This window comes from Lissotriton vulgaris, chromosome 3_1 (assembly GCF_964263255.1).
Source record: "Lissotriton vulgaris chromosome 3_1, aLisVul1.2, whole genome shotgun sequence".
Taxonomy (NCBI): domain Eukaryota; kingdom Metazoa; phylum Chordata; class Amphibia; order Caudata; family Salamandridae; genus Lissotriton; species Lissotriton vulgaris.
The window spans coordinates 1720847819-1720860733 of record NC_141689.1 but is presented as its reverse complement, the minus strand read 5'-3'; the positions used below and the strand labels follow the sequence as shown (position 1 = coordinate 1720860733).

The following is a 12915-nucleotide window of genomic DNA, read 5'->3' as shown; positions in this document are numbered from 1 at the left end:
AACTCCTTCACCGCCTCCCTCGGGTCCTGGGGAATCCCCTCCTGTTGATATCGCTAGTTTTCACCAACTTATGAAAGGGCGGCGTTACGCTTCAAACTCCCTATGGTTTCGAAGGATGAAGATTGTTTTCTTTATGACTGCAAGAGTCAGCCTCTTAAACAAGTCTGTGCGGTGCCCATCATTGACTTCATCTGGAATGAAGGTGTCAAGCTGATGCAGACGCCAAATTCTATTCCGGCGCTCTACCACATTTAGAGAAAAAATGCAGGGCACCCCAAGGTTCTCCAGCTTGCCTTGTAGTGCAACCTAAACCCGACTCCGTGATTACCCAGGCTGCCCAGCGCAGTTCCAGGAATCCATCTTCTCCTACTTCCGCGCCTCCTGACCGTGAGGGACGTCGTCTCGATGCCATTGGGCGAAAATTTTCCACTATGGCTTCTACCACCGTGAGAGCAGCAAATTCACTAGCCATTCTGGATCGTTACGACCGCCAAATGTGGTCGGATATGTCCACTTTTATCGACCTCATTCATGAGCCTACCAGAGCGGAAGCTCTCAAGATTCTTCAAGAGGGGGAAAGAGCGTCATCGGAGATTATCGACTGCTCTGTGAACATTGCGTGCACTGGTTTTCGTCAGCTTGTGGGGGCAGCTGTTTTACGTCGTCTGGGCTGGCTTCGATCCACCTCTTTTCGCCAGGAGGCTCAGGCGAAAATCCTTGACATGCCCTATGACCGCGAATTGCTCTCTGGCCAGCATGTGGACGAAGCACTTCAAACCATTAAAAAGGACACTAACACGGCTCGTGCCCTAGGCACTTTGCAGTTTCGCAAGCAGCCTTTTCGTGGAGCTCGAGGACGCGGCACCTCCTCTTCTTTTCGCGACAGATCCAACCAGTACCGCTCCTATAATCAAGGAAACCAAAGATATTCCTCTCAGTCACAACAATCTTATTGACAACAGTCTTCAAAGTCCTACAGAGGAAAGTCTTCCTACAGAGGCTCCGCTTCTAAGAAGCAATAACTTGCCTTCCCCTCTCAAAGTTGGAGGTCGAATCTTTTTTTTTTCCAATTGGTCTCTAATCACTTCGGACCGTTGGGTGCTAGACATTGTGTCAAAAGGCCATGCTTTGGAGTTTGTCAAGTTCCCTCCAAACACTCCTCCAACTGGTCCACCTCCAGCTCACCTCAAGGAGCTCTTTCAACAAATTCGACTCATGATTTAGAAAGGTGCCATCGAAGTGGTTCCCAAATCGCAGAAGGGGATGGGATTCTATTCCCGTTTTTTCCTGGTCCTCAAGAAGTCCGGCGAATGGCGTCCCATCCTCAAATTAAGGGCCCTAAACAAGTACCTGAAATGCCAATCCTTCCGCATGCTCACAGAAATTCTCCACCTTCTCCCGAAGGGCGACTTCCTGACCACCATCGATCTCCAGGACGCCTATTTCCTTGTGCCGATACTTCCAAGGCACCGGAGGTTCTTGCGCTTCCGGGTAGGGCGGAGACATTTTCAGTTCAAGGTTCTACCTTTTGGCCTTCGTTCTGCCCCTCACGTCTTAACGAAAGTCCTGGCCCCGGTGGTGGCATATCTACGTTTGATGGGTGTTAAAAATATTCCCTACCTGAGTGACTGTCTCATCAAGTCAGTCTCGTCATCGGGCGTCTCTGGACACTCATTTCTGTAAGACTCTATTTCACTCCCTAGGCCTGTCCATCAACACCGAGAAGTCTCAGGTCGATCCAGCTCCCTGCAGGACCTTTCTAGGCGCCACTCTGAATACTTTGCTGGTGAAGGCATTCGTGTCTCACAAACGTCAGCTGCAGATTCTACGCCTAGTGGCGCTCATCCGTTCAAAAGGGTCCGTTTCAGGTCGTGTGTTGAAATCTTTTCTCGGAATGGCGTCCTCCTGCATCTCCCTGATCCCAAATTGCAGGCTCAAGAGTTGTCCGATTCAGGAGGAACTGGACAAACAGTGGTGTCAGGTCACCGGCTCTTTCAACTATGTGGTCCTGGTGACCGCTCGAATGAGGTCCGCTCTCCGCTGGTGGGCTCAACCATCTAACATCGCTGCCGGTACTTCTTTCCTCACCATCGATCCAGAGCTCGGCCTTACCACAGATGCCTCCCTGGAAGGTTGGGGCGCACATCTTCAGGGGCTATCCGTAAAGTGCAAGTGGACCCAGTCTCAACGTTCTTGGCACATCAACAAACTGGAACTAATGGCCATTTTTCTTGCGCTAAAGTCTTTCCGTCTTCTACTTCAGAGAGAATCGGTGCTCATTCAAACCGACAATACCACCAGTATGCACTATTTAAACAAACAGGGCGGCACCAAGTCACCGCTCCTCTCTCAGCTGGCACAGAGCATCTGGGATTGGGCACTCCGTCACCAGATTACCCTGACAGCGGTTCACCTACCAGGCATCTCCAATATCCTGGCGGATTCCCTCAGCAGGTCCGCGTCCTCGAACCACGAGTGGGAGTTGCATCAGCCGACTCTAGACTTCATCTTTCAGCTGTGGGGTCGCCCAAACCTGAATCTTTTTGCGAGCCCTGGGAACCGGAAATGCCCGTCTTATGCAAACTGGCTTCCCCGTCGAGGGTCGTGCGGGAATGCCCTTTTGATGGACTGGTGCAATCTATTTGCCTACGCTTTTCCACCGATCCTGCTAGTTCCTCGAGTGTTGTGGAAAATGCGGAGGCAGCCGTGCCACATTCTCCTGATCGCTCCCAGATGGCCTCGACAAGTGTGGTTCTCGGAACTGCTGCTTCTCTCACAGTGCGAACCAATCCTCCTTCGCCCTCTAGCGGATCTCCTCACAATGGACAAGGGTCAGATCTGCCATCCGGACCCCTTCTCTCTCAAATTATCGGCCTGGAACCTGGGCACCTTGAATTTGTCCACTTGAATATTTCACTGGCATGTAGAGACGTTCTTGCCAATGTGAGGGCTCCGTCCACAGTAAAGACTTACAAGCTAAAGTGGAAAAGGTTCTGTCACTGGTGTGCATCTGCTAACATCCACCCCGTGCACTCTTCTGCTCAGCTTCTGCCGTTCTTTCTGCAGTTGGCTCAATCAGGACTTTCACACTCAACTTTGAAGGTCTTCCTTGCGGCAATATCTCGCTTTCGGCAGGATGGGTCTTCCTCTCTCTACTCTTCGAGAGTCATTCGCCAGTTTTTCAAGGGGCTATTCGGGATGTTTCCGCCCATTAGGCGTTCTCCTCCTACCTGGCATCTCAATATTGTTTTGGCGCAATTAATGAAGGCGCCTTTTGAGCCCATCCACAAAGCAGATTTGAAATTTTTGACCTGGAAGGTTGCTCTTCTTCTCGCCCTGACCTCCTCACGTCGCGTGAGTGATATCCACGCTTTTACCATTCAGCCTCCTTTCCTTCAATTCAAATCGGACTGTGTTGTACTTCGCACCAACCCGGCATTCATGCCTAAGGTGCACACTGATTTTCACCTCAATGAACCAGTGTTAGACTTTCTTTGCTAATCCCCAATCTCCGGCAGAGCAACGTTTGCATTCATTAGACGTTAAGAAATGCCTTAAATTCTACATCAACAGGACAGCACCCTTTCATAGGTCTGCTCAACTATTGGTTGCTTACGGACGCATGCACAAGGGGCGTTCTGTTATCAAGCCAACTATTGCACGTTGGATTTCCTCAGCAATCTCATTCTGTCATCCGAAGGCCGGCAAGCCTCTTCAATCTACAGTGAGAGCTCATTCGACCAGGGCGATGTCATCCTCTACGGCCTTGTTTGCTAGTATGCCGATTCACCAAATCTGTAGAGCAGCTACGTGGTCCAGCAGGCACTCTTTCATGAAGCACTACTGCCTAGAGACGATCAACGAAGCTGATGCTGCAGTGGGCCAAGCGGTGCTTTGCAATCTTTTTAAATAAGGTGAGCCTCTTTCCTTCCCTCCGCCTATATGGGTTGTTATCTGTCTGGCAGTAATATGTTATTTCATTGCATTTTATGCCACTGCACTGCTGGAGTGGAGTGGTGTGGCTCACTGGTTAGAGGCGGCAGACCCGAGAGCAGAGAACGGCCCGGGACCAGGGTTCGATTCCCGACGCGGCAGGGTCTCGGACCAGGATCAGCGGACTCGATAATTCTCCCATCGGTGCCTACTCCAACTAGAGATCACACTCGGCAACTCTGGGCATTAGCTTGCCTCATCTCCACAACGGCCCCTCACAAACGCCGGGGATGCCTGGTTTCACCTTGGAGACTCCCAGGAGGGACTATCTCACAGGGAAAGCCAGGACGGGTTCCCCAGCGGTCTATAGCGCTACGAGGCCTGCGGTGCGGGTAGAAGTGCGCTTTATAAGACACACACACAATTTCAATTTCTATCCTTGCGGCCAGCTATTACTGCTCACTATTGTATTCAAGAATGTGAATCTATGAAAGACACCCCAATACTGGAGAAGAACAATTGTTACTTACCTGTAAACGGTGGTTCTCCAGTATTGGTGTCTTTCATAGATTCACATGCGACCCACCCACCTCCCCTCAGAGGCTCTCTTCTCCTCCTAGACTCTTTTGTTACTCTTGTGCTATGGAAATCTGAGGGCCTGATCCTCTGAGGAGAAGGTTCTAGAGGGTGCTTGCGCCTGATTGGCTGTAGTTTGGACTAGCATAACAACTTGGATATGCTATTAAAGTGCCTTTTTTCTTATAAGGTAGTTCTATGTGTTAATGCTAACCTTAGTACTTATGAATATTTATGGTTTTAGGATGTACGTAATTATGTTTATATATATATATATATATGATTGGTTTTATTGTTATTTTATTTACCGCGGGGCTCCCACTTCGACGACTGGGAATATTCAAGCATGTGAATCTATGAAAGACACCAATACTGGAGAACCACCGTTCACAGGTAAGTAACAATTGTTCTTCTTGGGAGCTGCTGAAGCCTAGGTGAAACGCGGCAGGTGGTTCAAAAGGCAGCAGCCAGGTTACTTCTCCGTCTGCCAAGGTGTTCCTCAACTACAGCATTGGCAGCCTAAGAAATGCATCCTCTTCAAAGCATTTGTGATGGTCCATTGAGAAGCGTTCTCTACTAGCACTCAATATTTGGCTGATTGTTCACTCAGTATATTCCCTCCAGAACACTGCGCTCCACTTCTGCATCTTTTAGTTATCCCAAACTTTCAGCGAGTTTAACGGGGCGGTAAGGCTTTTTTCTTTTTTGGCTGCCAAGGTCTGGAATGAGTTCCCAGTCAGCTGTTACGGATTGTTTCTGAGCCCGTCTGGAATCTTGGAATTGTGTTTGATTACACACTGACTTTAGACACTCGGGTCAGTCCAAGCCACTACCTTACTTTAACAACTTCTGAATACTGAGTAAACTGTACCTTTTATCTTCTTTCCCCAGGAAAATTAGTTGTTCTAGCCCCGATTTCCTCATGCCTTGATGATTACCATCCTCTTTATTTGAACACCAGTCAGCTATCCTTAAACAAGTTGCAGGCAGTTTAGAATACTGCTCCGTGACTGATCGTTAATGTTCCTGAACATCAGTTGGTTTCTCAGGAATTGATTAAACTCCATTGGCTTTCCAGTCAGTAATCAAATTACATTTAATGTGCTGTGTTTAGCTCACAAAGCACTTTATAACATTAGCCCAGGACTTCCAAGAACTAAATTCCAGTGGTATATCCGTAAGTGGCTCTTTCCATTTGCTACGACTAAAGAAGAGAACCTCTATACCTCCCCGTATTAAGTCCCTTGAAGACCACAAACTAATTAGGAAAGCTTTCAAAGCCTATGTGCTACATTTTCAATTTTGGCCTTTTTGATTTGAGGTACTCTGCCTTTGGGACCTGCATATAATGGAAAGTTGGGTGTATCCGTTAGTGTTACCCGAAAATAGAGTTTGTACTCCAGAACTCATTTGAGCCAGAAGAAAGAGCTTACCGTAGCTTCTTGGGAAACATTCTGCTACTTGACGGCTGCTAAGTGTCGACCTGGTCACCACTGCGCACTGCTACCAAGCTCTATTATGTGGTGGACATTTTAGCCCGTCAGCAGACTGTGGTTGTCACAGTTCTAAGGGCATTGTTCCACATGTCTACATTAACTAATTGCTAGCCATCTCTTATGGAGGGTGCTGCCTTACAGTGTATGCAGAGCATGTGTATCTAAAGCCAAACATGCTACAAACAGAAAATGTTACCCTCTAAGCATCTGTTCACCTCATGTACTGCTGTAGATTCACAAGCACCCACCCTCCCAAAGGTTGTAATGATTGTGGATCTCTCCTTCTGTTACTCAGTCCACACTCTAAAATGCATGTGGTTCTCCACAATGGGCTCCATCAATGCTCCATATACTCTCATCCCCTCTTCAAAACAATCTCACATGGAGTTGATTCTCATGCACATTGTGGGCTATGGAAGGAGTCACACCACATCTAGTGACTAGAAAGCTTCTTCGAAGGAAAAAACTTGAAAACATCCGAGCCCAACACTAGATAGCAGGAGTAAGCTGAGCTATACGCAATGAACAGGTGCTTAGACGGTAAGTAACGTTTTCCTTACTGCGTATCTAGCAAATTGTTCAATTTAAAAAGGTGGGCAAATTCTTTACAAACTGATATGAGTTCATAATTGATTAATATGCGTAAACTGGGGATCACTGAAAAGTACAGATTAGTTTGTAAAAGAAAAGAAATAAAACTGTCAACGAACTTATTGAGCATGCTAACAAACATGGTGCTTGAGAAACCTTGATTAAATATCAATTGGCTGAATTATTTGATAGCTCATATATGCATTGTTGCCGCATATTTTGAAGAACCTGTTTATTATTTGTTCTAATTGCTCTTCTTTTATTCTCCAAGGAGTGCATCCCTCGTTGTCTGGAAAAAAGATACTATTGTTCAACAGGAAGCCGTTATCTTCAGATGCCCCCAAAATAGAGGACCTGAAGTGGCACTCGGCATACTTCAGAAAGCAGTTGGAGAAGTCTCAGAAAAGAGGCGAAGTTTGGCACCCAAAGAAAATAGAAAGAACCGTGCTCAAGCATCGAAACCCATCTGTCAAAAAGGAGCCTGCATTATTCCAGGAAAGCTGTGAAAATACTAGTACAGACGCTAGAACTACAACTGTACCTCGTAGACACGAACCTGCAGTCGCTGAACACCGGAAGCAAAGGGATAACCATTACCGTTGTGACGACGTTAAGACTGAGTTAAAAGAAAAACATGTACGACCCACCCATAAGCCTTCAAAACCCGCAGGACTGTCGCATAAGCAGCCCGAGCACAAACGGGCAGCCACTTACCCACCTGACAAGTCTGGGGCACCTGCAGCCCAGAAGCACCCTGTGGAGCCGGCGCCCCACTGTAGTCGCCCCGTCATTAAAATGCACCACAACCAGACTACAGCAAAAGTGCCTATAGCGCCCAAATGTCCACTCAAAAATTGGGGAGGGTTTCGAATTCCAAAGAAAGGAGAAAGGCAGCAGGGTGGGGCACAGGAAGAGGCCTGCCGCCAGAACTCTCCATCCCAATGTCAGGGAAGCGTTTCACCCAAAGATGTGGACAGGGCACAGGAAAGTTTTAAGGCGCACAATGACAATGATGGCTATGCTCCTGACGCTGAAATGAGTGATTCGGAGACAGAGGCGACAAAGAAGAAATGTAGGCAGCAGCGGTTGACGCCCAGCAGTGCCATCAACAGGCGGTACGACACGGACTTCGCGAGACACAGCGTCCTAGCGTCCTGACGGGGACTGCACCGGAACAATTTCTGCACGATAGTTGAATTACTTCCTGCAGCCATGCACTATTTGTACAGTATGAGGCGGGGAGGATACACTTTCAGTGGACATTCTTTGGTTCTGATCGAGTAATTCCTGTACAAACTTGTTTACTTGCACTTATGACATTGTGGCTTGTTTGCCTTCTCCCCGGAACTCATTTTCATTTGTTTGAAGATATAAAAAAAAAAAAATCTATTTTCAACTTTGACAATTCACGCGTTGAACCTCAAACTCTGACTTTGATGAGCCCATTTTGACGGACTCTAAATTGATTTGACACAGTGCGTGGGGTCAGAGAGTGGCTGTGCTTACCTTTTTTCCGTTTGATACAAAATATTTGATATTTCAGTTGACGATGCCCCCTCCCATTTTGGGAGGGATAGTACATTTCAAGAGAGTAGTCCTGTGTATGCTACTGAAAATTAGAATACCCACTTCCCTTGTACTGCACTTTGTTTTAAATCATTCTCATTATTTATTTTTCTTTCGCCAACAGTTTTATTGCAAATTCCTTACTTGACCTCTCCTTCCAGAATGCCAGCAATGCACACGCAGAGCACTCCGACCTGTAGTGTAGAAATGTGAATAACTGTCGATAGAAAAACAGGTAGTGGTTTAATTGAAACTTGCTAATTGCTTTAGTTTTGCATAGTGGAGGGTGGTATTCGAGTAGGCAGTGTTGACGTCCTTGGTCAATATCACGTTTTGCATTGACCAGCAAGGCAGGCTGCTAACAGCTTCTGCCAGGGTCACATTAAGTCAACGGCCCGTGGTCGTATGGATAAGTTCGACAACATTTGAACAGGGGTGTGCATGAAGTAAGTGTACATGCAATAGTTTTACACCACATTATTTTGATAGACACCAGCAGTGAATGGTTATTGAATTAATAAACTCTATTTTGACTCCAAATCCATATTTTGCTTCGCCTGTTCTCACATAGAAAATGGCAATATTTTTCAAGTCAGAGATAATAAAATATCGGACTCTATGCTACGGAATGAGGCTCTTATCAGATTCACGGTACAAGAAATGTTTATGTTAGAGAGCAAAGATGACTTCCAGTTTGTTTAACAGCAGGTTTGGACTTTTGGGTCAAGTATTTACTGAGCCCAGTGCTAAGACCTGAAAAACTGGATGCATCTGGGGTAGACATGTCCCTTCCAATTCAGGGCAAGGTACCTGCTTGCCAGCTTCCTAGCACGGGATGGGGCTTGCATTCATGTTACGCACTCGGTTCTGCAGTGGGAAATAGCAGTACCAAGTGAGTAAGCAATCCGTAGCAAAGTAGGTAGTATTTCATTTTAATTTTATACCATCTGCATTGTTTTTTGGAGTAGTGAAAGTCTGCTTATGTAAGAATTAGGAATGCTTTTAGAATGTAAAGACCTAAGACACTTGCAGTGGGAAAAGGTGGGAAGTTGAAGACGCCAGGAGTTAAGCTACTTGAGGGAAATCCGAAGAAGTGGTGTACACGTGAAAAAGATGCAAACTCGACTTTTTAATGTAAGCTTAATTTTTAGACCAAAACATTTCGTTTAGTCTTCCAGATCGTCAAGGATGATTGTTTACGAACCTGTTTTTTTTAGAGAGGTGGATTCTCAATGAGTCCACTTTGCTATGCAAGTCATGAAATCACCAATCGATTTAATGTGTTACTCAATCCAAGCTGTATGGCCAAATGTCTAAATCAAGGTATTCTGGCCTTCTATTTCCAGCTAAAAAACTTAATCGGATACTCTCACAGATTTAGAAATCCTGGGCCTTAGTCCTCTGATTGACAGACATGTGATGAACGCACCAAAACACTATAATGGCTTCATTTCTTGTGCACTCCACAGTGAGAACTTGAATTGTATGCTTTTTTCCCTTTGCTCTTTTGATTGTTATTAGGTCTGTTTCCTATTAGCTTAATGAAGGATAATTAGTATTAGCTTTGATGAGTAATGGTTGTTAGTGAAAGCAGCAGCACTATCAAAAATGTAATCAAGATAAGACATTGTTTCTTTGGCTCAAACTAGCACTTAATCATTGCTCTCCATCTCGTATCAACCTTTAAACCCATTTCCTTTTAGCTAAATGTGCACAATTTTGTGAGGGATAGAAGTTGTCCATCGTTTACACTGGTAATCCCATCTTTACCTGAAAACTGTCCTCTTTGCCCTTGCGTGTCAAGTGTTACACATGTGTTCATTCTCTGGATACACGAAAAAAGAGCAGAAATTGCTTGGACAAGAAGAGGTACAGCTTTGAATTTTAAATTGTTATGTTTTTTTATGCATAAAAATGGAGTATACTTTTCTTTTTGTCTCTAAGTCGTTCTATTTCCTGCCCCGCAGTTTTTTCTTTTGACTTCTCAATCGATTCTGATTAAGTTGCATGCAAGCAAAGCTTGTGGTGACCCATTGCCACTATAAGCGTCAAGTGTTTGTGGTTTAGGTTGTAAATGTTTTGATTCCCCAAGTGCCTAGTGTGACTAATCTAAAACAGATCACAAAAGATGCAGTTATTCATTTTCCCCAATCTTTGAGTTTAAAAAAAGGAGCGGGACTTTCGAAAGTTGAAAAAATTCACACCTTTTTGAAAACACTCATTGTTCCTTATGTTGAAAAAATTCACACCTTTTTGAAAGCACTCATTGTTTGTTATGTAGTGCTTTGCTTCTGGTGTTCCACTGCAGACACAATTATAGTTTGTTTTTGTAAAAATAATGAAAATATGTATCCGAGTAACTACTGCATTACAAACTCCTCTGCGGCATACATGTATACATAAGATAGAGCTGTGTGAACAGAAAAGGTAAGTCTTTGTAGTCCCAGCTTCCCACACAGGAGATGCAAGATAGCAGCAGATAGAGATTTTCTCACTAATAATTCATGTTTGTGAGCTTGAAGGGCAGGCTATGATTAGCCAACTGGGGATGACCTCACACTTTGTAATAATCAACTGCTTGCTAAGAACTAAAAGGATCCTGAAGGCATTCCAGTATCCAGCCTAAAGATCTGATGCGCAAATAAGCTTTTGGCCTTTTTTTTAACCTAGTGTACTTGGCCAGTGTTTTGGGATTTGCAGGTCCTATTCTGTGGCCGCAAGTCTTTTTTGACTTGGCCACTTTCTGCTGTTCCCCATTCAAATCTTCCTAATATTTGGAGGATGTTTGCCAAGCTTTCTTACAATTCCTTCCTTATTATTGTTTCACTGCATGGTTGGGTTTCGTTCAAAATAATGGTCATGGCAACCATGGATCCTGCTTGTATTGTTTTTTTAGGGCAGTGTCGGACTATCTGTATCCTTCCTTTCCCAACTCCCTGCGGTTAAGGGATGCCGTTTGTCTCTCAATCATTTTTGTGCGTTATGATATCGGCAAATTTCCCCTCACTAAGCGACAACCGTAGTAAAAGTGTTCTGTTGCGGCCAGCCAATCTGATCTGAGAATACCAGATGAATGACCGGCACTTTTTTCCCTTCGGTCAATCACATTTGAATATTATTCATTATTTCCACTATCTTACTCTTTTATACTCTTCTGTTTGGGATCTCGAAATAATTATAACATTAATGCCCATTATATACATACAGTTAACACGTTAAAGCTCACCTAGTGCCTTTTTGTAATACAAATCCCTGAAACTACTTAATAGCTTTTACCCAACCCACAAACATTGGCATTGCTGAATAAGCTTTCTGCAGTCACTTAAGTGTTTAGAAACTGATGGCCCGGTGCATAGATGGTTTTCCACCTGACTGACCATGGTATTTGATGATTTCATGATAGTCGTTTTTGTTCCCTTTATCATAGCACTGTTTTTCACTGACTCATTGAAAGGTTCACTGGTAGTTGTAGCCTGTGTATTGTAGGTGGTTGCTTTTGAATATTGCTGGTGAAATGTATTATTTGTTAGATCTGCTTTATTTTTTCCTTCCCCTACTGCAAGAGAATGTTGTAATCTCACGTCCTTTCCCTCCATCTAAGCGAGTACGAGACTGAGCTGCCTTTTATCGCCTATAATTCTTGCCATCTGTATGGAGTCATGTATTGCCTACTCATTATTCCGTGACTCCTGTAGAGTAGTGGTGAGAACTGTAATTGATTCCAGCCTATGCAGCTACAGTTAGATCACAAATTGAAAATGTACTCAACACGATCATAGCGCTCACTCAGAAATTTGTGGGTATTCATAGATAGAAATTAAATATAACTAAGGCATTCATGTATTAAAACTCACTGTACACTCTATAATTTGATTGATAGTGTATTTAACACAGTTTATCCTGAGGTTAATCTGCCTCCCGATAAAAATGATATTTAAAAGATAAAGATTTGCTACCTAAAACTGGAGATTTTTATTTTTCTCTGAGGTTTCGCTCTGCTCTCGCTGCATAGGCCGGTATTCGTAGATGTCTTTCTTATTCTAGATCTAATCATTTTAGTGTGTCTCGAGTTTCATTATTTTGCTTTTTCCCAAGTCTTTTTTCTGATTTGCTCATTTGTAGTTAATTTAATGTACTCCCATGCAGGGGGTAGAGTGTTTTGCTTGAAAGCCATTACCTGCCTTGCTAATCCCTGCAATCCCCTTTACATCCTCCCTTCCAGCAGCTAACATTTCCAGACTCCGCATGACTAGACCCTGGGTGTAATAAATATTTACACTGTTTCATGTACCTGGTTATTCATAGTCTAATCACTAGATTTGGAGCATTAATACATGTTGAGCTCAAACATCTGTAGGAAAAAAGAATAAATCATCCTGTTACAATATATATTATTTGTAATTATAAAGATGTTGCCTTCCTAACCTAAGAGATCTCTGTCACCCCTGTTCCTGGATGGGTGCCAAGAGATTTTTAGACACATCTGCAAATTCTCTTGGCCTTCAGACATTGAAGGTATACTCACCAGTGTCTCAAAAACCTTTTCTTATATTATACTGAAAGAAGAGCCTATGTTTGAACTAGTAACATAAGAAGGGTACAAAGTTCCCCGATGAGAGTGTGAAATACAAGTGAGTGTAAATGCGTGAGTAGCGTAGAAGATGGTAAAAAGGGAGGGGGGATTCCCTTTTTGGAACTAAAACCCTCACACACCCAGCAAGCTAGGTGTCATGCTTCATCATATGGGTTCTGC

At 44.3% G+C, this 12915-nt stretch overlaps 1 protein-coding gene across 1 annotated transcript in view; it reads left to right on the top strand.

Annotated features, from left to right (window-relative positions):
- The window catches only part of LOC147728364 (protein Jade-1-like), a 38386-nt gene extending 28295 nt beyond the window's left edge, over positions 1-10091 (top strand). The window contains exon 4 of the mRNA XM_086963786.1: positions 6868-10091. Within this exon, the coding sequence (XP_086819912.1) occupies positions 6868-7754 (887 nt within the window). The 3' untranslated portion in view covers positions 7755-10091. The remainder of the gene's footprint in view (positions 1-6867) is intronic.
- The last annotated feature ends 2824 nt before the right edge of the window (positions 10092-12915 follow it).